Source organism: Halichoeres trimaculatus, unplaced genomic scaffold (assembly GCF_033239565.1).
Source record: "Halichoeres trimaculatus isolate MK-OKI-2021-1 unplaced genomic scaffold, fHalTri1.1 fHalTri1_scaffold_9, whole genome shotgun sequence".
Taxonomy (NCBI): Eukaryota; Metazoa; Chordata; class Actinopteri; order Labriformes; family Labridae; genus Halichoeres; species Halichoeres trimaculatus.
Genome location: NW_027437188.1, coordinates 22,077,639 through 22,105,127, shown reverse-complemented (window position 1 = coordinate 22,105,127; position 27,489 = coordinate 22,077,639). Strand labels below are relative to the sequence as shown.

Genomic DNA, 27,489 nt, shown 5'->3' with positions numbered 1-27,489 from the left:
TGTTCGTCACTGGGCGTCCCTGAACGCCTCTCTCGTGCGTCCTTATGGTCGTTCCGGAATTCTGCCGTCCCGTGAGCCCTCCCACACCCCATAATTAGTGTCACCCGGGCAACCAGGGAAAGAATGCTCAGTATTCCAGTCGTCGTGGTAACTGCGTAAGTGCGAGGGCCGGAGGTGTTGGTTGTAGGTGTCGGTGAGACCTCAGTCTGCATCTGACGTGGGGTATTGTTAAAACTGAAGACGTAAATCGGTGTGTGTGTGTGTGTGTGTGTGTGTGTGTGTGTGTGTGTGTGTGTGTGTGTGCGCGCGCGCGCGGATTTAAGTCTGACTTTTTCGCACGAGAAAGTCATTTTCTATATGTGCATGATGGCAGCTATTGGCTTATGGCTTTATCTGCATACACATAGACTTAAATTCACATAGCTTAAGCTAGAGGCTATATACCTTACAAAAAACCCGGTGAAAGTGCCGGCTTAAGGCAAAAATAAATAAATAAATAAATAAATAAATACATACATGGTGGGCCCCTCTTGACTGCTACGGTGTCCACAATGTACACACTACCAGTGGCGGTTTTGCAATGTTTTCATGCAGATCGATCTGCCTGTATAAATGTCCCTCATGTGAACCGTGTATGAGTTCGTTTGTGGAAATGTCATTAAAATAGGTCACTCAAAATTGTGTGTTATATGTCAAAATAATAGTGCAAAAAGGTGTACATGTAACTGGTCTCAAGAAAGGTGCAACAAATATGGTAACAGTGAAAAAATAGGCTACTTTACGAGACTTTATATTATTTTGTTGTATTTTTGTATTCTTTATTTTTGATAGATAGAACGTATCTAAAGTTTATTTGTCATTCAACTAAAACAAAGTAGATGCAGGTTAAATTGCTTTGTTGGAGCTTTTAAGTAGTCTTTACTTTGTTTAAAACCGACTGAACCCAACAGAACATGCCAGAGTTTGACATTTGCATGAGCCTATTTGACTACACACACTATAGAACCAACACAGACACTCAGTGTATGCCCGTGAGTCATTTGACAGAAATAAAACTGTAGACAAATATTGTAGTCATTCGTTTTCATCAGGTTTTCTACAGGGTTTCCGTTCAAGGTCAGTGCATGGGTCCTTAACAGAACTCCACAAGTTCAGAGGGACCACTGCTTATATTGAGTTCACCAAACCTCCAGACACCCTAACCAGTGTGCCTCTGGTTCTCTCTACTGTTGGACTGTAGTCACTACAAGTCTCCAAGTTTTCAGATTCCGAGTTAGAGAATGAGTGAACACAATGTACCCATGTACTGGTGTTTACCAGGAACTGTACCTTATGTGACAGCGTCAAGGGGAGTTTTAGCTAGTTGGACGGAAAACATTTACCACTCTAAAAGCGAGTCTATCAAGACATAGTTTCTTTCTATATCAAATCAAAGGTGCCATAAAAATCATAATGCTCATTGTCACAAACTTTCTTTGGGTGTCATCAAAAAACACACCGAAATCTTATTAGATTACCCGATATTGCGCAAACGTCTTCTTTAATGGCGGATGGATACGTTAAACATATTGGTGAGTAGTCTGGACTTTCCCGTAAATTACGTCACACAAACCGTTGGTGGTGGTGAGTCGTTTCCTTGCTGCGTTCGGGTACCATCGGAAAAGATGTACATTATACTCAGAAGCTACAATTTTTTGGGAAAAGTAAACCATTATGCCATTTTCCTTAATCTATAGATAGTACTTGTGACAGCTGCGAATATGTCATGAAAATGATGCAGCAGAGGGCAGTCAGATTTATATAGAACTTTTGTTTCTCCTAATTTAAAAACTAACTTGAAACTCGCCATATATATATATATATATATATATATATATATATATATATATATATATATATATATATATATATATATATATATATATATATATATATGAACTATACAACGAACAACGTAAGACAACAACAGATAAAGCCGTGAAACCGACTCATAAACATGATATTTTTCTGTATTACCATTTCTCATAAAAACCGCCTTTATCAGAGATGGAGTTTGTGGAACTATTTGACGACGCGGATGTGCATATGAGTGTGTGCACTACGGTGACGTCACGTACTTTGTCAGCCATCCTGTACTGCCGTCGTTCCGCTGTGGCAGGTCAAGCGATAGCGTGTGATAGCTTGTTTCTGTTGAATATGGCCGCAGGTCCGCTATCTGTATCCTCCACCGCTTCAACAAATAACGATGGCATTCTTATTGGTGACAAAGTTTATTCGGAGGTGTATCTCACGATCGACAACTCGCTTATACCGGAGGAACGGCTTTCTCCGACGCCGTCGATGCTCGATGGCCTCGACCTAAACACCGAGACCGACCTTCGTATCCTTGGGTGTGAGCTGATTCAGTCAGCGGGGATTCTTCTTCGGTTACCCCAGGTAAGAATACACGCTACATTTATGTTGAATAAAATCCAACCTGAAGCGTTTGTTCTAATTGTATCTTATCCATCAATGGGCCTTACTTGGTTGTTAGCATCTTGCTAGGGTTAGCCTTGGACATTGGCGTGGTTGAGCTAAAATGGCGGCGTTCCATTGTGCAAGGGTAGGCCTGCATTCTCAAGACTAAGTACGAACGTCTTGCTCTGACTTTCTCGACAGGTGGCAATGGCAACGGGGCAAGTGCTGTTTCATCGTTTCTTTTACTCCAAGTCCTTCGTCAAACACAGTTTTGAGGTGAGTTGTGTTGTATTTTAGAGCATAGTGAGCACAACATTGAAGTGTTAGCCAAGTTAAACGTTGGCGCTACGTTCGTGGCAGCCATATTGTTGAAACGGATACCTGGGGTTAACTAACGACTACTAAACGAAACAAGCAGACTGAGAAGCCTACTGTAATAGTAGTGTATTTCACGTTGCCAGTTATTTGAATCGTTGGGAAACTGAAAGTGAAGTATGTAAGACTGAGTAAATGTTCGGCTACATGAAAGGGAATCTTCACGCATGGTTTTCCAAACGGCTTTGTTTACACGCATATATTGACATGGCCAGTAATTAAAAACTATTCGTGTTGTTTTACCCCGTTAAGAAAAGCAAATTAGTCACTATCTTATTAAACACTTAATATAGCAGCCCCTTGGTATCGACAATCACGCTTTGAATTCTACATGTGCAAATCTTCATTTCTTCATTCAGCACTTTGGCACCATGAAACTATGATACATCAGATGAACTTTAACAAATATTAAAACAAACATACAAAAAAATACACACACTTTCCAGCATAATCGAACCCAATCATTACCTACACTCACCAATAATGCACTGCCCATTGGACCGCCTAGTTACACAAAATATTACAGCATCTCTAAATATTCCCTTCACCTGAGCATGTTTAAAAATAGTGTAGAATCGATTCTCACAGAGTTGCTAAGTAGAACTTCCTTGTCCCTGGTCCCCTGCCCAAATACCCCAGAATAAACCCTTTTTTTTTCTTTCTTTTTTTTTCGCTTTAATTGCTTCTTCTTCAGATTGTTGCTATGGCTTGCATCAACCTGGCCTCCAAGATTGAAGAGGCACCTCGACGAATACGAGATGTCATCAATGTTTTCCACCATCTTCGACAGATCAGAGGCAAAAAGTAAGTATCAGCACTGAACAAAGTCATCCTTCTTTAAAAGATTTTATATTTCAATAAATGTTGCATTTGATTTCCTTTTGGTTTATGCCTGTAAAATTTTGTATGTTGTTGACCTGTTTTGCTGTAAAAGTGCTTTTTCTGTTCATGCGTGCACTCTAAACCACTTTAAAACTTTTCAGTTTCCTCTTCACTGGTAGTTCAGAAGTGTTACTGTCAACAAAAAACATCTGATTTTATGTCTCTGAAATTGATTTTTCAGCAGATTAAATAAAACATTGGAATTCATTTACATCAGTGGAAGACGAGGCATTTTTAAGTGCCTCTGTCTTCATAGAAATCTGTACATGTAATTACAACAGGCCTTGGCATTAACTTGGCTTCTTTTTTCCCTTGCAACCAACTAACAGCGACCAGCTACATTTACCAAAGCCTGGGTGATGTGGAATGGTACGTAAGATGAAGCAGTCGGCATGACAACCATGATGCAAGGGGGTCTATCCTCCCCCAGGGCCACCCCACCCCCTTCCTGTGGGAGACGCCCGTGGTCTGAGCCACCGCGGGGCACTGGGATCGGGGATGACAGGTTGGCCGAAGGTCCTTGGCCCCTGGGGCTCCTTGAGGACTCCTGTGGTTCAGTCTTAAGCATTGGGTATCAGTCCGTCTACGGACCGTTGGGTAATGTAGTTTTCATGTGACTGCTCCTCACCATGCATTTTGTTTGTGCTTCAAGAGCAAAACCCATTCACCAACTGTTATTCATGGCTTTTCTAGAAATATCAGCTTGTACGTTAAAGTCACAGTCAAACTTCTACATCTGTTGCCCACGCAGGTTTGGGTTCAGTTTGGTTTTAAGTTTTGAGTGCATGCACTATAGAACCAAGAACCAAGAGGTCAGCTGGAATTTTCTGCTACATTATGAAAATATTATGATTGTTTTTTTAATTTTGTTGATGTGGATTTGGGTTAAAGATTCTGTGTTAGGAAATCAACATCACACTGATCTTGGAAGTTGTTTTGATGTATGTGATTAGTAGCATGTGTAGCTCTAAAATGTCTATCGAGGTGTCAGGATATTAGTTTTACACCTTAACATTGACACCTCAGTCCCTTCTCAAATGCACAGGAAGTGACTGATTTGTCATTTGAACAAGACAGTAACTGAGGGAAGGATGGTACATCAATTGAAGGACTATTGCAAAACTTGTAGCTGGTTTCAGAGCCATGCATGCGGTATGTTTTGGTTATACTGTTTTAAAATCTAGTTTTGGAAAAACTGCTGAACAAGTTCTAGCTGGTGTATCTTTAGCATGCAGTAGTATTTAAAATGAGAATTGCTTTGCTATTATGTTTTTTTAGTTTGGCACAAGAGGCTAGTTGATGTGATATGACCTCAGGATCCTATTTGAATTCATATTTTAGAAAGTTAAATTTAGTGTAACACTTCTTGTGCTTGCTTCTTTACTAACACGAGTAGATGATATTTTAGCAGAGATGTGTCATAAGTGACTGTTTGACTTATTCTAAGAATGCTATCAGTTTCAGCCAGTGTCATAGGTGAGGACCAGGAAGTGTTTCTGGCTGTTGAAGTTGTTTAAGGCAAAAGTTCAAGTTGATATTTCTGTTCAAGCTGTGACACAAGGTGACTGAGGTGGAGGACTGTCATAAAACCCCATACGCTTTCACTGGAACCACAGGAGTCCACAAACCCCATCAAACTGTCAGGCATTCAAACATTTAGACCCTGTTGCTTTTAGTTGGTTGGCACGTGAAAAAAAAGAACCAGAGAAATAAGAACGAAAAAGCACTTTCCTTTTTTTTTTTTCATTTAATTCAAAAGAGGGGAACGTTATTTTATTTTGATTCCTTTACAAACCAGGACTCCAAGCTCATTGATACTTGATCAGAACTACATAAATACCAAAAACCAAGTCATCAAAGCAGAGCGGCGGGTACTGAAGGAGCTGGGCTTCTGTGTGCATGTCAAGCATCCACACAAGGTGAGTACAGCCACACACAACATGTTGACATGTAGCGCAAGTTAGTGTAACAGTTTGGCTTTAAGATTGTTCCAAATAACAAATTAAGGAGCTGCCTTGGCTTCTCACCTCTGAAATTTGAGCCTTAGAAATGCACTTTGGGGTGTTATCAAGGTTTGTGATCGGCAGTTGTTTCATGCTTTCAGATCATCGTCATGTACCTCCAAGTCCTGGAATGTGAGAAGAACCAGACGTTGGTCCAGACGGCCTGGTAAGTTGATTTCTAGTTCTTCACTGAACACATCCCACAGCGGCAACTTGTGTCATGTCTGCAAGAAGTGTCACTAGACCTGGGCTAAACCCAGATTTAAGCAAGTTTCAAATGGTTGAAGTGCTCAACGGCACTAGATTATCTGCTTGGTTCTTAGAAGTGATAATTTAGTGCTCTTGATGTCCTAAACCCAGATTTGAAACTCATTCAACAACCTTTTTGCTCAGGTCTGAAACATTCCCTCACTTCATTTTAACCTTCCCACCTCCTTTTTTCTAATGGAGTCATTTGTTTATTGCCTAAATGAGTTTGGTGTCTCACTCTCCTGTCTGCCCTTACATGGCTTTGCTGTAAAGTCTGTTTGATTTGCTTGGCTCAGGGAACTTGGTTTAACTTTGTCCTTTCTCTCTACTCTTTGATTAAAGGGTAGTCCATGCTGGTAAGTCACATAAAGAACCTCTGAACTCTGCCTCCTCCAACCACATGACCTCAGGAAGCTCCCCTCATTGGCTGGCTGCCCCTCTACAGACAGCCAATCCCAATGCCGAGATTCTCTGAAGGGGGAGGGCGGGCCTTTTCCAACAGCCAACAACATCTTGTTTTCTCTTGGGTGTCCCAAAGGATTTGTATTTTTGGTTTGACTGTAATAGCTTTTTTTTTCCACGTAGCTATGGATACACTTTTATCTCAACTTTTTTTTCTAGTTTATTAGCATCACGTAAGTTGGCAAGAACAAAATACCTTTTCAGGGGTTAACCTGCCTATTTGTAAAAGATATTAACAGTAGTTTACTGTGTCCTGTCCCCAACTGACGTGGTGTCCAGACATGTGTCTGTCTTACAGGCTGATCCAGCTCTGAGGTTTTTCTCCAAGGACCTGTCTCGCCCACGCAGCAGTCAGAAACCAACGGCCATGTGCTATCTGTAGTTGCGTTCGCATAGCACTTTCACACTAACCTGCCAAAGTGTAGATCAGGTTGCATGCTGATGGCAGGTCAGACTGGAAATATTTGTTTGGGGCAGACTGTAATCAGTTATTTGCAGTGAACCTCTGTTTGAGCAGTGCATTGGTGGAAATAGTCTCACACACGTGTTTGTGAATGTGGCCCTTTGTCACCACCACTGAGAGGGCCTGCTAGCTTTTTTCATTCGTTCTGCATTTTTGGCTGATCATTCTATCTATTGATTGAAATCTGATTAGAATCAGCAAACTACGGGGTTCTTACCATCATGTTTCTGTCATCCCATGTACTTTTGTCTCCCCACTTCTATGTTTCTCAAGAACATAGATGCTCGCACCACCCTGTACTTGCCTGACTTACACCTTGGTCTTATTGCCCTTCCACTGCTCTCCTTATGGCTAATCCAGTTTACCAATTTTGCTAAACAACCTGCTGACTCATCTTTTGTCTGTTCTGTAGAACAAACGTTGCAATCTGAGTATGTAACAGTAAATATAGGGGGACATAGTTCAGATCAATTAGAACCAGTGGTCTCATCAGGCCTCATAGCAATTACAAAGTCAGAACCTGTGTGGATCATCCACAGAGAACCGAAATGCTTTCAGACACCTCACTAGTGTTTCATCACTAGCTCTGTCAGCCCACCGCCATACCTCCAGTGTCTTCCTCCTCTCTAAGATATAACAATCTGAAAGTGTGCTACAAGAAAAGTTGTGCATGTCTGGCCCCTACCCGATCCCCCTGAGGCATGCATCATCTTCTCTACCATAACTGTCTGTGATCACGTTGCTCTCCCTTCATAGTCGGTCACATAGTCTTGGCAAGTCTTAGATTGTTCCCCACCTGTGTCTTCATTCTTCACCTGTGACATACAGCACCACCATGGATGCCCCAGAGAGAAATGGACAAAGTTAAACTTCATAAATGGAAATACACATTTCTAGCAACATGACACTGAACCAAGCTTTATAGTTCAAAGTAAAAACAGTAATAATGTTTTAAAAGGTCAGATGCACCAGTGATGGGACTTTTTTAGCATATAGCCACCGGTCATTGTGGCTTGTAAATCAGCTGTGTACCTCGAAGGTTTCTATTGTAGAAATTAAGAATTCAGTGATGCCTCTTGAGCAGCAACTGACATGTTCGCTGCTTAGACATTGAACAGTAAAGATTATTGCCCTATTGGGAAACCTTCAGCTGAGATGTGAGTTGTGGTTTTGGGTGGGGGCTGGCTTTGTGTAGAGAAAATGCTATGTTTTTGTTTCTACTTTTTTTTCTTCTCATAGGAACTACATGAATGACTGCCTGAGGACGAATGTGTTCGTGAGGTTCCAAGCTGAAACCATCGCATGTGCCTGCATCTTCCTGGCTGCCAGAGCTTTGCAGGTAAAGGGGGATATTAATCTAAAGCACCTGAACATTTTACTCAGTGTACTTAGTATATTTTGAAAGGTCATTAGAAATCATTTGAAGCTATGTGTCAAACTTATTTTGATGTGTTCGTCATAGATACCTCTACCATCAAGACCTCAGTGGTTCCTGCTGTTTGGAGCAACTGAAGAGGAGATTAAAGAGATCTGCATCACCACCCTTAGATTGTACACCAGGAAGAAGGTAATTGACCTACAAAGTAATCAGCAGTGTGTTAACCATGACAAGTCAGAGTTAATTTAAATACATTATCACTTCTTCCTCAGCCTAACTATGATCACCTGGAGAAGGAGGTGGAGCGGAGGAAGGTGTTCCTGGCAGAGGCTAAGCTGAAAGCCAAAGGCCTGAACCCTGATGGTACTCCTGCCCTGTCCACACTGGGTGGCTTCTCTCCTGCTTCCAAACCCTGCTCCCCAAATGTGGTGAAGGTGGAAGAAAAGTCTCCTAATTCCCAGGGTATCAAACTCGTCAAGAAGGAACCAGACACGAGGACCCAGGTCAACAAGAGTCCTCATAACGGGTAAGAGACAGAGCTACATGGTCTTACAGTGAGGATGTTTAGTCCAAGGAATCTTAGTTTTATCAAATATCAAAAGGTTAATCTCACAGAGCATGCGATCAATTCATTTTTCACATCTGTTTGTGTGACTTTCAATTTTTATTTAACCAGGTTGAGGAAAGAGGTGAAGCTTGGGAGAAACAGCAGGAGTGGGAGCCGATCTCGATCAAGAACACGGTCCCGATCTAGGTCTCGTTCCCCTCGTCGACAGTAAGATCACTTTGTACATTTTGAGTGTGCACTGTAAAACTTGAGTGTCACCGTGTCGCTGGCTGCACGTGTCTCATATCTGTCCCTCTCCTGTTTCCACAGTTACAATAGCAGACGCAGCCGCTCAGGGACCTACAGCTCTCGCTCACGTTCACGCTCACACAGTCGCAGTCCAACACCTCGTCGTCATCAGCCTTCGCCCCTCCTCCCCCACCTCAAGTCAAAGACCAGCCATCACAGCAATAGCGACTCCAAGCCAAGTGGACGCCACAGCAACAGCGGAGGGGGAGGGTCTGGTCACAAAAGGAAGCGCTCACGTTCTCGGACACGGTCTCGCACCCCAGTCAAAGCAGACAGGGACCGTGAGAGAGAGCGTGACCGTGAGAGGGACAGAGACCGCAGCTCCTTTGACCTGTCATCGAAGAAACACAAACATGAGCGGGGAGCTGGTCACAGAGGAGACAGGAGGGAGAGGGAGAGATCTCGATCCTATGACAGGGACAGAGAGAGGGAGCGTAGCCACAAGAGCAAACACCACAGCAGTAGTGGGCACTCAGGACATAGCCGCCACCGGCGCTGAGACACACACAAACATGAAGACAGGTTCTAGGACTGATAGTCAATCAGTAAAGTCAAAATACTTCAAACTCTGAGTGTTCTCCTGTACTGTGAAACTGTACAGTTGGAGCCATGTCAGCAAACATCTTATCTAGATATGTTTGCATAAACTAGTTTTCTAAGAAAACCAAATATCAGTTTCCTGCGACATGGCAGGTGACACAGCTGACATGACTGAGTTGAAAACAAGAAAATGTCGACACATTGGACAAACATTGCAGCTACTACACCAAGTGCTTTTCTTCAGCCACGACAGAAAGAGCACGCAGAGTTTGGAATGTTATGGCCATGGCCACTGGGTTTCTTACACTCACCCTAAATTTGACCATCTGAAAATATAGAATTTTTCTCCATGAGTTTTGTTTTTCTTTATTTTAATTTTTAACAAACCATTTGACCTAATTGACATCTGTCTGAAGCCTTGACATTAAAACACTTCAAATTACCTTAATCATCTTGCATGTTTATAAGTCTTGATGGTTTGGTATTAATTTCTGCGATTCACATCTACACACTAGAACACTTACAGCTGATGTTTCATGTTGTTGATTCAGAAACCCAGCTGACCAAGTTCTGTGTAGACTGTTAAAGTAGCTGTCTTTTGAAAGAAGGCACTAATACATCATGGCAACAGTCCCAGACCTGTCATCATCTCAACTTCTAGGTTTTTTCTTTCTTTTCCAGTGATTCCCACTTTTGCTCCATACTATGATCATCTTTCTAGCCTACCCATGTGTCCTTGGTTTTACATGTAAAGTTGTGGACTTGGGGAAAGAGGAACTTATTTACAGTGTAAAGATGGATTTGATATCTGCTGACACGTGAATGCTTTGATTTATAAAAGCAAACAGCTCAGTAGAAAGGTTTGATGAATAAATGTTAAGTAAAAACGATCATTCAGGGGAGATCAGTGTTTGCACATTAAGGGACTGACAGGCAAGTGTATTGTTTTCTTTTCCTGTTTGGACATACTTGTTGCTAAAGCTGTAATTTATACAGTTAAAAAAACATGCTGATTATAAATATATGTTTTTCCCTTTTCTTTTTTTACAGCAGGGGATGCAGACATGATCTCAAACATTTTAGGATCCTCAATTTGTTACACTGGTTTTAGTCTGCACGTGTTCATGTCCAATTTTTATTCAACAATAAATGAGTTACACCACTGAACTGTGTGCTCTCAGTGAATTGGTGCCTGCAGAAACGTAATCCACATTTGGTGCAATGAGGAAATGTAACCCATGTGGGACATATGTGTTGCATTCGACTTGGTTACTGAAATCTATCAAATGGCTGGACTACCAAATTTTATTAAAGAGCTGTATAGGTTTCAGCAAAATCATGCGTCTTGATTTGGACCGAGGCATTTTGTTAAGGCCACCAGAGGGTGCCATTTTCCTGGCATATTCATATTAATGCTTTGAATTTAACTGTTAAACCAGCAATATCAACATGTTCCCTTGGGTTAAATTAGAAACTTGATTTCAACAATGAACAACATTATTAATTTTGTCATAAGATGTAAGCAAAGGAATTACCCCAATACTGACATTAGGCTTATTTCAAGACATTTGTTCCAAACAGACTCCCCTTATTTCAAAACACCATGGAGACAATCAACAGTGACTCTGACTTCATAAGTTTTCAGGTTGTGTAGTGATGGTTGCTTTGCCAAATATTATGTAAAACAAATGACTGCACAAAAATGCTTTGGCCAAATCCTAATAAGGAGGAACTTAATAAATGAGATAAGGGGTGATCCTCAAGTGAACTGCCTCATGTGGTGTCATCCTAATAAATTGCTGGAAGCCTCAAGTGACTCCTGGGTCTTTGTAAGTCCACTTTATATTGGAGAGATTTTATTAAGATAAACCCTTCACTGGCTTTATTATTGTGTTCCTCTGTAAGTGCCACTGCTCTACCGCCCTCTGCTCTAGTGTTGCTGTTTTTTCTTCAGTTTATACTCATTGATTCTTGTCCCACAGCGAGTGACCACAGACAGCACAAGGACATGCAGTCACAATGACAGCCCTGTCCTCTCATGTTTGACTCATTTTAAACATTGAGCATCTTTACACACACATGCCTATTACACTTATAACTGTTACCTGGCTGCAAGAGAGGAAAAACAGTAGTCTTTGATGATACCTGCTAACAAAACAAAAACAAAAAAATATAAAGAAAATCGTTCACACATTCAGAAAGGGGCAGCAGACTTCATTTTTTTTCATGGCATAATCTTCAAAAAGGCAACAGCAACATAAAGCTAGCTAAGGGCTGTGAGGCCTTGTACATTCATAGCCACGCCCTCCTGCCACTTGAAGAAGCTGCACCTCAGACTCTGCTTAAGTTTTACAACAGGTGAGGAAAAAGGGAAGAATAAAGATGAGGCACTGAAAGAGATCAGCATTCAGCATAGGGTGAGTGAAGTAATATCTCAACACTCCTCAAAGCGCTGCACATAAATAAAACTGCAAGGAGTGATGAGGTCAGAGCATAGACGCCAACACAAACATTGTTCTGCTGCAACACAATTTTCAAACACACGTGACCTGTCTGACTGAACTTCATAGTGCGTTCACTGTAAAGCAGAAATCAAAACGTCAGATGCTACAAGCAATTTATTTCAGTTTTTGGAATAATAAGTACCAATGAACTTTCAGTGTACAGTAGTTTTCTTCTGTAAATAATTCAGAATTTGTAAACAAGTCAGTATCTTATCTTCTCAAGAAGTGCAACTTTTTCACCAACTTAAATAAGTATTTTTGGCGAGGCTCAGCTTAGGCACTGGTGGCAGTTTGTGAATGTGATGTAATAAGCTCTGCCAGCCTCACTTCATCTGCTTAGCATTGGTCTCTGAAAGGACAGTCATGACAGACTCACGCGAGGGTAACTGTCTGAAGGCCTTGGAGCCAGGAAGCTCTTTGGGGGTAGCACAGCAAAGCACAAAGACTCAGAAGAATGTACATGTTTTGATTTATTTTCTGGGCATACAGGATTATTTAATTCTTCATGTGCCTCTGAGGGTGTTGGCACAGCATCCAACACTCAAGAGCATATTTTCCCTGTTCTTACGCAAGCATTAATGATTCCTTGAAGTCAGGAAATATATGTAATTGTCAGCGTGTGTTTGTCTTTGTACATCATACCAGGAGCTTATTAGGAGCTTTTGATTGATTAATCCCCATGACTGTGGGCTCTGTGAGTCACTTCAACTGGACAGAAAGAAGCTCTACATTGTTCAAAAAATTACTCTTTTTCTCCCTTGCAAGTTTCCAGGAAATCATTATTCAAAATATTTGTTTATTCTGTTCACTTCAAGGAAAGGAATTCACTGATTTCACTGGCAAAGATTTATTGAGCAGTTCAGTCAGGAAACAGAACAGAAGGCAATATGAGGCATGCAAAAGGTGCAACAGGTACAATCTTTCACAACATCAGTTTGCATGTCAATAAATTACAGCATTCTTATTGTTAATTATAGTAGTATAAAACAATAGAGGAAGAATAAGGGGAAGACAAGAGGAACAAGGCAGCAATTAAAAATCAATATTCATCTTTTAAAGTAGTTTTTCCAGATTTGATTGAAGTGTTACAAACATTTTTTTTTACAAAATAAATAAAAACCTTATGCAAAAATCAAACTAAATTAACAAACTAAGTACAGATGTCTAAACTAGATTCAGTAACTTAAATACTTACAGTGTTGTTAAGATCTTTCCATCCTGATATCTGCTCTAAAGTGAAATTATAATCTCATTATGCCTTAAATGAATCCAAATAAGAGCTCAGTGTTCAGTGTTCTTCAGAGTGAGGCAATCATAGATAGATAGATAGATAGATAGATAGATAGATAGATAGATAGATAGATAGATAGATAGATAGATAGATAGATAGATAGATGGATAGATGGATAGATAGATGGATAGACAGTTAGATAGATTGATTGATTCAAGATGATATGTGTTTCCTTTAGTCTTATTTACACAGCTGCCTACAGATTTACTCATTCAGAGGAAAGTACCCCAAAACATTTGTTCATTTTGGCTCTGAAAGCTGACTCTGGAGACTTGCAAACTAGGCCAACATGGCAGTGTGTTGACAGAGAGAGCTCACACTGTTATTTGTGCACTGTTTTGACATTCACGTAATCAAACGTTCACTTCAACATCAAGAAATCAACAGTGCAAGACTGAAGGGAGTCAAGTGAATGGTACGTCAAGAAAAGATGAAGAAAAGTTTCTGGATATAACTTTAAGATGGCCATAAATGTTGCCTGCTTAAGACGACAAATACAAATATATTCAGTTATTTTAACTCGTTTAGCTGCATAGGTAATTTGTCCAATTTTTTTTACACACCACCAAGTATTTTTTGAACTATTTTAATCAAAAGAACCAACCATCAGTCATAGATCAACGCCATGGTTAAGATGAACAACTTTTGCTACATTATGGCACAACTGAAAGAAAGTGAGGGAATCCAAATGTGAAAGAAAAGCATGATATGAATAAGTCATGTGAAGCAGATGCAGGTCAGCTCTGCTGCGTAGGGGGCGATGTGCAGAGACAGCAGAAAGCACAGTCTGGTAACACGAGCTGGTGGGAACAGCAGTGTTATGACTGCATCTACAAAGCTAACAGGATTTGGGCTTTGGGACAATTTAAGACCAAAGAAAATGTGCTTGTCTGTCACACAAGTTAAAATTAAAACTACCTTAGGCTTTTTTTTAGATATTCATAGCATTTTATGTCTCAAGCCAAAACCAAAAACCTTAGCACAGCAGCAGCATCATGTTCACCTGTGGGCAGACACACACCTCAGATGTGGATCCAGATACGGATCAGAATCAGACGTGCAGAATAATTGATTTGCTACAGTCGGCTGTGAAATTGTCTGGGGCTGGCAGTTCAGAGCTTAACTGGATCAAGACGTGTTTGTCATCTTCCTTCATGCAAGTGAGGAACAAAAGAGAGTTAATGTGCTCTACATTTGCTGAATTGTTCTGCCACAGGCTGTCATTTTCAGGTAAAAAGTTAGGAATGAAATAAGAGAAACTGAAGACAGAAGAAAAACAAAAGAGTTATCCGTCATGTGCTCACTTCTTCTGGGTTCAATCACTGCTTATCCTATAAACACAAGATTTTAAACTTTGATTTTTTAAAAGCTAAAGATTTAAAATGGGAAATTGTACCATAACATTTTTTTTACTCTGATCCAGAAAAAAAAATCGAAGAAGCTGGAAACTCCTTATTTACTTCACTGTGTTCTTTCAAATCTTTGATCCAAACTCTGACTTGCACGATTAAGCAACATTTCATTCAAATGTGCCCCCAGTGAAACATCAAGTAAATGGCTGCAGACATTTCTCCTCCATCCACGCCAAAATTAGCTCAGTCTATACTGTGTTGTGGTCCCAAAAGACCAGAAATCTGACCACTTCACTCACTGTCAGGGGGCCTGTTTCATAAGCCACCGTAGTACCAAAACAAAACATGAAAATTGGGTCAAAATGTTTTCTTCAAACTTCACGCTTGACAGATTTTGGGCCTTTAAATTACCACACTCCAGCTGTTTCACCCTGCTGCTTGGTTGGAAGTTTTGCCAGGATAGTAAAAATACAGTATATAAATGAGAAAGAAAAAATCATACATCATTAAAAAGAAAAACACTGGACAGAGTATCTGCATTCCAATCCTTTAAATATATAATCAGTGTATTGGGTTGATGTGAGAGGGTTGATAGTTCATTTTAAGCTATAGCTAGCAGCTGGTTAGCTTAGCCCAGCACGAAAACCGGGGTACAAAGTATAAACAGCTACCTTTTAGTAGTTGATATTCAGGGCTGTTGACTGGTCAGGAGCAGGACCTTTCTGAGGTCTTTCAATTTTTAAGAGACAGCTAGCCAACATCACTGCTCCAGGTCAAGAGAGTCAGCGCTGTAGTCAGGTCACCAAAACACCAAGTCCAAGTCAAATCCTCAGTATTCATGTCTGAGTAAATCTGAGTCACCACACAAGAAACTGAAGTGAGTCTCAATTAGCTTAGTCACAGCCTGAGTCAAATCCTCATCAGTGATATTATTATTCATTCTACATAGAACCACTATTGACAGCATGAACCTAAAAATTAAGGCTGTTTGGTTTTGTTTGGTTCTTTCTTGCAACAATTCTTCTTAGCAATAAATCTGAAACGGCTGAAAAGCTTGTTTATTTTCCCTTTAGATGGTGCCACATTTGTAAGGAACATACATTTGTAGGATCAGCAGCAACACTTAGTTTGTGTTGCGCCTATGAAGAATTTGCCAAATCCTCTCTGCCAATGTCACACAGCTTATTCTACCATCTCTTTTTGTGCTGAGTTTATATCAAACATTAGAATTGGTCTGTTCCCTCTGGTGTGTCTGGAGATTTAAGTTATCTACACAGTTAGTGCTGTTAGTTGAGCCAGGACCCAACGGCTGTGTCACTTTTAAAGGCTAGTGTTGCCGTTAGCTTGCTAGCTGTGACTAATTCACAGTGGAAAAAGGAAAGCGCTAGCATTTTACTTTTTTGGGTGCAATCTGGAGAAAAGTTTTTGTAAGAAAAGTCTGGGCTTGTCCTTGATAGTGTTTCTACGCAACACACAAGATATATTCCCTTACGAAAGAAAAATATTATGGTATACATGGAATAATATATTGAGGGCATATATACAATATATTATATATTCATTAAATATATTGCAATTTATTGCAAAATATACAAATAATTACCACTTTCCATATATTGCAATATATATCGGAAAATATAAATACTAAATCTCATATATGGGACTATATTACCTAATATATAACAATATTTTCCAATATGCTGCAATATATTTTTCTTTCGTAAGGGTTTGTGGCTTATCTTTGGACAACCTAGCAGGAACTGTTTACAAGATAAAATGTGATAATGCTTGCAGGTGAGAGCAAAAGACAAGTTTTGCTCAGAACTAAATTATAAGGGCCATTAATTCAAAATCTAAGAAAAACAATGAAATAGTCTTTCCAAAAAAAACAAAAAAAAACAAAACAAGTCTGAGTCCTCCTCTCTGTCTTGAAGCAGCCAGTGCTTGAATCTGGGCCATAAGTAAAATGAGGACTTGAGTTCAAGTCTTGGATTGAAGTACCATAACACTGAGTTCAACGAAACAGCTGGAACAATGGCTTCTCATATTTTACTTATATTTGGATTAACATAACACAAAACGACGTAAATGCATGACCAATGTGCTGAAGAAGGGCTGTTTGTCAGAATTAGGCTGAGTCTTCAAAGCCGTTCCCCTAATTTCAAGTCTTTATGCTAAGCTAATTTGATCATCCTCTGACTGTGACCTTATTTATAACAAACGTAAAAGTGGTGAGGGTTTGTGGCATAACTGCAGGAAAGAATGGCTGGGGGTTTCCCATAATGTTGAAACTATTGCTTTTAACTGTTTCTCTCTCTCAGTTCTGAATGCTCATCCATGTGCTGTCCATTACTCTCCTCTTCGTCTTCCTCCCTGCATTTAAAGAATCTGTTCAGTCTCATTATTGCTACAAGTCTGTAAGAGGTCTGTGCTTCTATCGAGTGAGTCATTATTGCTAAACACTCCACTGGACTCAGTTACATCTTAATAATTACACATCATTACAATCAGAAAATAACAAGATGCTGGTTTCTGTTGGATTGCTGAAGCTCACAGCTGTGACTGGACCTAAGAGGAGGAAATTAAACTTTCCATACAATCTGATCCAGTCATGTAACACTATCATTTGTAACTCTTATGTACTATAACATTCATTTTTAATAACATGTATGCACCAGAGAATGTAACAGTAGATACGGGCAGTCACTATTAAAGAAACTAACCATCAATTATACTTGATGGAAACCATTCAAAAAGTGTTATTGCTGGTTTATTAGAAGTTTTTTAATGAAAAATACTGCATATTTTGCTTGCAATAGTATTTTTCCACTTGATGTGGGTTTGATGATATATATCACTGAACACATATATAAATATGCTACTGGCAGTGGATACTGTGTATTCCTCATTGTATGTTTGCTTGTGTACATTTGCATTTCTTGATGACGCATATTGTCAACAGATGTGCAGCTGTGTCCTCATTGGTTTGTATCACAGGTAAGTGGTAGCCTCTCTGTTCTCCCGCTCTCTGGCTTGAGCCACGGCCACATTGATGCATTGCAGCCACTCCTCTGCATGTTTCTCATCCTGAGCTTTCAACACATATGTCTTACTGTCTGTGAAGATCTCAAAGGCTCGTGGAAGACCTCTGTCTCGTCGCTTCTTGGCTACCACCTATGGAATACAGCAAAAAAACGTCATAAAAGGGAGGAGAACATGAAAGAGTCAGACTCATATACACTATCTGACCACTTGGGAGAGTTGCTACTGTCATTTTTCAGATGTATGGGATTTGGCTTGCAGCCTTATTCTTTACTAGCTGACAGCTGGAATTCAAGCTGGATCATGGTATTTGAGGATTTGATCCGACCTCCTAAATAATTATTTCTAGGATTTGAAATGGAGATTGAAAGCTTAACTCTTCACCTTGACACTTTGCACCTTGCTTAGCTCGATAGGGATGTCATCCAGCTCGTCTTTCTGCATGAGGAACAGGAAACAGAAGAATTCAGTCAAACCATAGGGTGAGTTGAAATTTTTGATTTAGAGTCTAACTTTTTTACAACTTTTGTTACGTTACAGCTGGAGCTGAAACATACATGCTCAATGATTTAAGCAGCTTCAATGATTGATTATTAAGGGTGTAGTCACACTGGCAAACCATACCCTGCTTAAGCACACTTTAACCCTAAAGTCCAGTTTGTTTGGCTAGTGTGACCGCAATCGAGCCGTGCTTGGGCGCGGCTCACTTCTCTGCTTTAGCACGTTTCCGAAAGGTGTGCTTTAGAGTGGTGAACTTCATGCACAAGCACAAGCATGCGGACATGCGGTATGATCCATGACATATGATCACTGTGATTACTCCTCTCGACATATTTATTTAAACAATAACGGGGTGTTAGAGGGCTGTGCCAGACCAAAACAGCTTAACTTAAGCCAAGAAGTCACTAAAGTTGTAGCTGTCTGTCTCAGAGCGCTGACTCTGATGAGTTTACGCTTTGTGTAATCAGACGCTTCACAATTAAGTTTTTTTCTATTTCATTTTTTTTTTTTGACTATATCTGTATTTATATCTAGTTGTATATCTTTCTATATCTATCTATCTATTGCAAATCATTGAATAATGATTTTATACATACACACACACACACACACACACACACACACACACACATATATATATATATATAAAAGCCTTACTGCTAAGTATATCTGTGTTGTATAAATTTGGGTGATTGGAGATCGGCCCATCCTTACATATCAATCTGATCTTATATTCCTCTGGGAAGGTCTGACAGCCAGCCATTGTTGCTTTTTGCTCTGAGACCTAAAACTTAGGACACTTTATTGTTTTTTTAAGGTAAAACATAAAGATTTCACTGTTTCACAGATATTGTTCTATGATTTTCAATAAAACAAAACTGGAACATTGAAGGTATATAATGTCAGTTATAAAAAAGTTGGTATTGGCCCAAATTGGCATCGGCAGGTCAGGCTTTTTAGAGATTGGTGATCTGCCTGAAAATTGTGATTGGCGCACCCATAATTACAACAGATTTCAGTTATTCCTTTTAACACCTATTCATATGCCTAGGTTTATTTATAAAAGGACTCAATACTTATAAAAAGCGTCTTTTATGTTTGATTTTTAAAGATTTGTTCAGAAAAAACAAAAACAAATGAATCTGGAGCCATACTAAAAAGCCTGTTATCAGGACACATCACAGTCTTGTTTCCAGTACATTCTGTCTCACTCACAGCCCATTTATAATGTTAAACAGTTACTCTTCATTGTTCTGCTGCTTCTTTGGCAAAGGGAATAAAAACCCCTCTGCTCTGTTACATATCACGTCCCACTCTGGGTGGTTTTCACTGTGTGTGTTTAGAGCAGCTGGGCAGTGTGGTTTTGTCTGTAGTAACGTGGTCTAAACCAGAATTATCTACAAGACTGATGGTAAATGTCCGCATCCTGTCTGCGGTGTGCGTTACAGTGTGTTTGTTGAAGAGCATTCAATCACAGTAGATGTTTCACAGTTTCTCTTCTTGGCTGGCTCTTCTGAGGGTCAGCTTGATACGAGGCAGCTGCTTCATGTTCCTTTTCAACAAGGCTTTTCATCAGTCTAGTTTTCTTTTTTTACTATAATGTATCAATCAGTATTATCATGCATTTGAAAGCTTACATTTTAGGAAAAAACAAACACGTAAAGATCATGTGGACTGACAAGTTTTACTTTCAAAAGTCAAACCACATAGAGTCATCAAAAAAGGTTACCTAATATGAGACATTCAAGTAACTAAATAGTGAAATAATGGAAACTGATAGCTGCCTAGGGGGTTGGAAAACAACACTCAGAACAACAGAAAAGCAAAAACAATACACAAAAAATAAAACTTCATTTACGTCATGTAACACAAAACAGCCTGTGCCAAAGAGAATTAAAGTGAGGGGCAGCAAAAATGTGAACAAGGCGAGATCTAAACATGCTAATACTCGTAAACACAGCAATATTACAGCTTCTGTGGTATAGGTGCAATTTTAACTATCAAAATATCATACTGGTCAAAGTATAAAGAAGAAAACGAAGTATATCAACAACATCCTATGATACAAAATAAATAGGTTTCTTCTTCTGAGTATATCCCTTGTACTGTGTCCGTGCCTCATAAAATAAATCACACAACCTGAGTGCCAGTATTGAGGCACAAGGCGTAGCTTTGTGTGGGTTTGGTGAATGTTTCCAACCTTTCACAGTGTCAAAGCTTTCTATCATTCAAAGCAGGAAACCACACATCGAAATGTCTTCTTAATCTCTCTCCCCATTTGGGAAAAGATCTTTCACAACATACCAACCACCTCCAGAACATGCTGGCAGAGGCGAAACTCAACATCGAGAACAAAGACACTCTATATTTCCAGTTTGTGGTTGGTGAGAAAGCAAGAAATCTGTTACCATCTGGGTAGGAACACAAAGACTATTGTTTGAAGAGGAAAAAAAGATCTCAGCTTTACTTCTACCTTGTTTCCAGATACTCCGCCTGATGCTGTGCTTTAACATTTGCTCCAGATGATACCTAATCTACAGCTGGGGTGAAAATGACTTAAATTATACTCAGTGCTAGCTGCAGTGAGTTTTTTTTATTATCACTTGACCTCAACACATCTTTGGTCTCACTCTTTGTTTTTGATGAAGCAGACTTGCCTATACACAATTATTCTCTGATTTCCTTTAACACTACAGTATGTTATCACTTAACATAACGAACTTCATAGTTAAAGGATAAAAACATGATGTTTCAACCAACTCTCCTCACCTCTCTGCTCCGTCTTGTCTTCAGTTACACACTCTTAAAGACAGTGCCTCCTTTTTTGTGTTTGCTACTTGTGCGTAACGCTATCTGCTTTGAGTTATAGTGGGTGAGAATGACTCATGTGGTTGCAGCATCACGCTCTGGCCTTGGGAGTCCCAGAAGTGTCCTCACTAAGGCCAGCGTTTGTTACAGATACATCAAGGCTGTCCTCCAGGGGAATTGTTGCGCTTATCACCAGATGAGATTTCCACTGTTTCATACGGTTGCATCATGATTTACATGACATGGAACAAGGGGTATTAATAAAGATTTTCTCAAGGAGAGGCAAGGGACAGCGTGACTGTGTGAGTGTATTCGTCTTCATTAGATACGTACTGATTTGCCTCTTCGGAAGAGTAGTTGGTTTCCTGCCAGGGTGAAGTAACGGGTTTTCCAGCGCTTGATGAACTTCCAGCGGACCTGCTTCTCCTTCAGTTTCCCCTCGATCAGAGGCTGTCCCTCCTGGTTCACAACTGGACAGCACACAAAAACAGAATGGTAGACAGGGAGAGAAAAAAAAGGTTAGGAAGAACTAAAACCTAAAAACTTAAACTGGTAAAATGAGCGATTTATTCAGAAATAGTAATAACATAAAAGTGTTAAGAAACAAAATCACAAAACAAAAAGAGTTAAGAAATATGAAAGTAGGGATGGGTACCCTTCACATTTGAGACAATACGGTACCGATGCCCAGTACTTGGATATTGGTATCAGTGCTCAACAGTACCAATTTTTGGTACTTTTGTGTGTGTTAATGTGGTAATGGATATTAATTCATTTAGTAATAAAATCTCAAAGTTTTTCCATTTAACATATTTATTTTTCAATACTTGCAATGATGTGCCTATCTCCAGCAAAAACTGGGTGGTTAAGATTAATAAAAATTTAACCACCCACACCACTTCCTTATCTTGTGAGAAAAAAAGGAAATTCCCCAAAGGTTACATTTTCATACACATTCTGTACTTAACTACTCCTTATAGCACTTCAGTCACAACACCTGCAACCCAAAGTGCTTTACAACAAAGGAGAGAAGAAAAAAACAATGGACCAAAACAGTTCATATAAGAGTTAAATAAATAGACGTCAGTTAAATCATTAAAAAATTACAGTTTGAAAAATCAAACTAAATACCAAAAATATATAATTTTTAAAAGTCAGTAAAAACTCTGGCTAAACCACTAAAGTTAAAAACAAGACAAAAAAATTCTGAAGTTCTTTTTGAAAGCAGAGTCTTGCTGTACAAAGGCAAAGAGTTGCACAATTCTTGGCACAGAAACAGAACTATGTTCAGTGCTTGTTTGAAACATGAAGAACATTTAAGAAGGAGAGATGAGATTCAAGTGTGGCACTGTTGCAAATTTCTTCTTTACATAGTGGAAATGACTCGCTGGGATGCCTAGCACATTTACTGTAAAACGATTAAATGCAACACACGTCAAGGAAAGATCAACCTGGTAAACAGATACTGTGCAATTTTTTACACTGTGCAGTGTAAATGGACAGCTGCTAGCATTAGCATGTAATCACTTCTAGTCTTAGATCAAATTAACTAGTGGGTATATTCCTTGATAAAACATAACATACAAAATTGATGTCTTTCTCATTTTACTGTTTTATAGCATCTACAGCCCTGTTCCACACCAAGCAGTCCGAGTTGGATCAGTACTGCTGGTATGGGTTGGATCAATTTAGCCTGATCCTGTCTGCATTTCCAAAGCCAACCGTGCCCCCTTGTGGTAGGTGGCGCATAGGTTGGTTGCTGATAGCCACATAAGGTACATTAAGTGTGACTCAATAGCAGCGCAACACAGTATACCCCGCTAATAAATCCAATGAAGAAGAAAAACACAGTGAACAAAGCGCAACAATGGAAGACATCCAACAATTTGTATTCTTTGTGATTGGCATGTGGCTCTTTGTTACAAAGCACAACCAACTTTTGTTTCAGACAAGACTGTGTGCTACGAGGAGAAATACAGCCGCTGTTGCACGGTACATGACAATTCTTTCAAATAATCAAAGGACTGTAGTGTTGTAGCTCCACCTTCTGGGATTGGATCATTTTAGTCAGGCACCCCAACGCAAGGGTCCTAAAAAGTGGTATGATTTGGGGATCTGTCCTGGGATTAGTCAGTAGAAACACTGCAAAATGCGTTTTGTATTGAGACAAACTGAACAGAACTGGTTGGTGTAAAACACATCCACTGTCAGAATCATTAGCTACTGCCTAGCCAATAGTAATACAAGCTTGTATTTGGCAAACTGTTTTTGAAAGTTTTTTTCTGTGCGGAGCAGAGGGGTTATTAAATGTGATTTTAATTCATCCATCACTCAATTACACACAATATCTCACTCATGTGTTTGTGACAAATATGTAACCTCACAAAGTTTGGGCTTGTCTAATTAAAAACGTATATCCACATGTTGACTGAGTGAAAGTAAGAAAGTGCTTCTCTCAGTGTAAGTGTGGGTCATTGTATCTGTCTCTGCATGAGTTAAAAGTGTTGTGATTGGGAAACAAGGTACATGTTTTTTATTTTTCCTTATTTTGTTTGGACCAACACAAAAAAGCCAAGTGCTCACAGATGAATTTTCAATCTCTGATTGTGAAATAAGTAAGTGTGACTGTGTACTCGTAGAAACTGTGATCCCCAGACTGCTGATTCAGGGTCGTTGCCAGCTAACCAAAGCTTCAGAAGCTGACCATAAAACAGAGCCACTCTTTGTATCTGTGACCATGAGTAAAGCAGTCCAGAGATTACTGCAATCTGATCGGAGTGTGTGAGTGTGTGGGCATGCAGCAAGAATGATTCACAAAAGTAAAGAATGCCAAACAGGACAGACCTTTAAAGACCATTAGAGCCGCACTTATGGAGAGCAGAAAAGCAGCTCTTCTGCTGAACGACACTACTGACCCTAAAAATTATTGCTAGAGCAAGATGTCATAACATTTTAATTCATGATTGATATTTTTGTTTGATTTTAACCTCTCTTTACTTAACTGTGCAGTCAAGCAGGTCTTGCCAGATTCAAAGGAAACCATCTCTGGCATAAATGGAATGAAACTAAAGGGAAAGTTGTGTGTGTTGTTGACATCATGTCTGTGCTTCTACATACATTACATCCACAGTCAAACATCATGTAGGGGCTTCACTGGTTAAAAGTAGATTCATTTAATGAAGTATACACATATTTTTTGGCAAAACAAGTACAGAAGAAAAAAAAAGTTCCCCTCAACTCTTGGAGGTTTGTTTTATATTTCCTACACTGGTCTTGAGTGTCAAAGTCGTTGCTGCATGTGAAGCTTTACCTTTAATAGGCAGACACACAACCAAAAAAGTATTTCTCATTATAGTTGCAAACATAAACTTGTCTGGAGCATAACTCATGGATTTGAAGACACTCTTTGCTGTGTGGAAAGTGATACCTGGGTGAGTTTGTTGTCAGCCCCAGGCTGTGGTTCATGACACTTTGTCTGAGAAACAAACAATGAGACAAAAGGTGAAGGAAAGAATTTAAACTAGGGCACTGTTATGTTAACTTTAAAGGTTCTGGTGCATCACTCGACTTCAACTACTTTAACACCCACTTGGAGGGAAACATACTTTTTACTCTGTGATGTCTAAACTAAATGATAGGTATCTATGTTTTTTGTGATTGCTAATATAATTTGTTAATTTACAATCAACAAATACATTACCATATAGGACAAGATAGCATTGTTTTATTCAATGTGGGGAAATGCCTTTTCTTCCCCAAGGTGCTTAATTTTCGATTCATCGTCACAATTTATTTATACCTTTGATATCTTTTTTCAAATTTTGATGCGTAGGAATTCACACTTTTACTACAAGTGAAAAGTAAATATTTAATACAAAGTTTTCGCTTGTTACACAATACCAAAATAGTTGGTTTTACCTTTATCCTTGTTTTTTTTCATTTAGTTCAGGCAGAATACTCAAATAAGCTAATAAAAAACTCTTAAGCTGTCTACTCGAATAACAAATGTGAGAAATGGTACAAACCTTCATCTTGTGGAAACATCAACAAAACATTCTTGTCTTTAATACCTTAAACCAGGCTTTTCTGTCAGTAACTCTAGTGCTCTGCGTCAAACTTGACACTCTCAGGTTCACATACAAGAAAATTGTTATGTTTGTATTTGTCTTATTCTGAGACACATTAATATGTCTGCTTTGGTGTCTGAAGTATTTGTTGTCTGTGGGAAAAAGTGAAAAGTATCCTTAAGAATAGCACAGCTTAAAACCACACTGACAGTACACTCACTCTGGTAAACAAAACATGACTGAGAAAATATGGTAGTAAACAAGTTGCACAACTCCTCTTCCATGTAACATATCGGCTTCTTTTTATAATGAAAGAATTTTTTAAGTAGAAAAAAATGCTGAGTCACGACTCAGAGAAAAACTTGTGGTGCCTTCTGCTATTTGAAGTTAATCAGTGTCCATAGTCAGTTTAAGTTTATCATGTTTCATATACTGTTTAACATATAGAAGAGATAGAAAGATAAAGATATAAAAACATTTTATAGTTGAAGTTTGTACATTAATTCAAAAATAATTCACCTCAAGTGCGCCTCTTAGTACCTGCTATCTTGCACTATCTACTTTCAACAGCTTCAGAACAGATTTTTTTCTCTGTTTATAGACGTTTTAAAATTGACAGATATTCTTGTTCTTAATTTGAACAGGTTGTGAACAACAGGCGTGTGGGAGGAGGGTTAATTTGTAACTATTTCATGTCATGTCATGTTTGTCTTGTAACTGCTATTGGATGCCTTTAATTTCCCTTAAGATAAGTATAGTCATCTATCTTTCTATCTATCTATCTATCTATCTATCTATCTATCTATCTATCTATCTATCTATCTATCTATCTATCTATCTATCTATCTATCTATCTATCTATCTATCTATCTATCTATCTATCTAGTATCAAAAACTATGTAACAGCACACCAGGAACTGCTGTCTCATAACTCTGGAAATTTCTCCAACTCTCAACACTCCATCTGTAGTAATACTGTTTTTTAGCCAAGGAATCTTCAGTCTTTGCAATATGATTCCTGGAAGTGACTTTCTTTTGAGAAAGTCTTCATTGATTGATGGTTGTACGATGAATCCAACTTTGGGTTTTCCATCATTTTGCAAACTGAGGATCTGTCTTCCGGTCATGAGTGAACATGTTTGAATCAACACGTAGGGGCAGGAGAGATGAGGGGTATGTAACTGTGTTTTAAGTGTGTGTATTTATGAGTGTCAAAAGTCAAGTCGAGGTGATGACAACTCTCTTATCTATTATTACTAACAACCTCCGTGGGGAGAGTGTGTACTCAGAATTTACTCCAGGAAAAGTGATAAACAAGTATCCGTAAGTTAGGAAGAGAGCCAAGCTCACACACACACACACACACACACACACACACACACACACACACACACACACACACACACACACACACACACACACACACACACACACACACACACACACACACACAAACAAAAACACCTAGCTCATTATTGCTCACTTCAAAAGCATTCCTTTAGTTAAAGTCAGCAGTATATCATAACACGTCATGGAGTTGCAGTAACCACCGGTTTCACTTTGGCCTTCACTATGGAAAACACCTCACCTTTCTCTGTTTTCTTTTTTTTACAACAGAAAACACGACACCAGCTCCTAGCTTGTGTGTGACCTCTGAAGTAATCACAGCCAAGTCAGCGAGTTTTTATTATGGTAACGCAATATAACACATTAACAAGAAAATGGTCTGGCAGGTTGTGGCTGGTAATGTGAACAGCATGCGCACGCAGAGAATATCTGAACTTTGATGTGATGCATTCACAATGAAAATAAAAAGTGGGTCACCTAGAAGCAAACAGCTCTGGATCTGGATTTTAGTTGTTTCATAAGATTCAATGAAAGGAGGTGACTCATCAAACATCACTTACTATAACTTGACTCAGTATACTGGAGGGCTTACAGCTGGACACTCAAGAAAGTTTCCAAGGGAGAAGATTTGGTTTGTTTCCTGGCTTTGACTTTCTATTGTTGGCTTGTTTGTGAACATTTTCAGTTGGGTGAAAGAAATTTCCATCCTTCATTACACAATTTGAATTAGTGAACCATTTCATGTAAGTGAGCCAATTGGATTTAAAAAGAATTTGCATCCAAAATTTGATGGCAGAGATACAGAATCTGTGGCCTGTTTTACTTTCACTAAGCTGAGAACAAATGTCCTGTACATCTTCTCAGATTGCATAAGAGTTACTTCACTTTTGTACTGATGAGTTTGTGAACCAC

General features: G+C 39.2%; 2 protein-coding genes across 6 annotated transcripts in view; one reads left to right on the top strand and one right to left on the bottom strand.

The window, feature by feature from the left end:
• The first annotated feature begins 2,113 nt into the window (after positions 1 to 2,113).
• Positions 2,114 to 10,832, top strand: ccnl1a (cyclin L1a). 3 transcript variants are annotated; one of them, XM_074679387.1, is made up of 10 exons: positions 2,114 to 2,436; positions 2,659 to 2,733; positions 3,527 to 3,636; positions 5,513 to 5,633; positions 5,819 to 5,883; positions 8,131 to 8,230; positions 8,354 to 8,458; positions 8,542 to 8,795; positions 8,946 to 9,044; positions 9,147 to 10,832. In XM_074679387.1, the coding sequence occupies exons 1-10, from the start codon at positions 2,197 to 2,199 to the stop codon at positions 9,622 to 9,624; spliced, it is 1,647 nt and encodes a 548-aa protein (XP_074535488.1). In that variant the 5' UTR covers positions 2,114 to 2,196; the 3' UTR covers positions 9,625 to 10,832. The 3 variants fall into 3 exon arrangements, with proteins under 3 accessions (XP_074535488.1, XP_074535491.1, XP_074535489.1); XM_074679390.1 differs by lacking the exon at positions 2,114 to 2,436 and adding an exon at positions 4,044 to 4,083 and having other exon boundaries at positions 2,665 to 2,733; XM_074679388.1 differs by lacking the exons at positions 2,114 to 2,436; positions 2,659 to 2,733 and adding an exon at positions 4,044 to 4,219 and having other exon boundaries at positions 3,528 to 3,636.
• A 2,114-nt stretch (positions 10,833 to 12,946) lies between these two features.
• Positions 12,947 to 27,489, bottom strand: part of veph1 (ventricular zone expressed PH domain-containing 1) — an 84,876-nt gene continuing 70,333 nt past the window's right edge. For all 3 annotated transcript variants that reach the window (XM_074679310.1, XM_074679309.1, XM_074679311.1), the window contains 3 exons: positions 21,497 to 21,633; positions 18,239 to 18,292; positions 12,947 to 17,986 (listed from right to left, as the gene is read on the bottom strand). In XM_074679310.1, the coding sequence (XP_074535411.1) occupies positions 17,804 to 17,986; positions 18,239 to 18,292; positions 21,497 to 21,633 (374 nt within the window). In that variant the 3' untranslated portion in view covers positions 12,947 to 17,803. The remainder of the gene's footprint in view (positions 17,987 to 18,238; positions 18,293 to 21,496; positions 21,634 to 27,489) is intronic.

Excerpts from the sequence above, each read along its gene's own strand:
- ccnl1a (XM_074679387.1), top strand. The coding sequence starts at position 2,197 with ATGGCCGCAGGTCCGCTATCTGTATCCTCCACCGCTTCAACAAATAAC. Across the intron at positions 3,637-5,512 it reads CGACAGATCAGAGGCAAAAA|GACTCCAAGCTCATTGATAC; the intron begins GTAAGTATCAGC and ends TTTACAAACCAG. Across the intron at positions 5,634-5,818 it reads ATGTCAAGCATCCACACAAG|ATCATCGTCATGTACCTCCA; the intron begins GTGAGTACAGCC and ends TCATGCTTTCAG.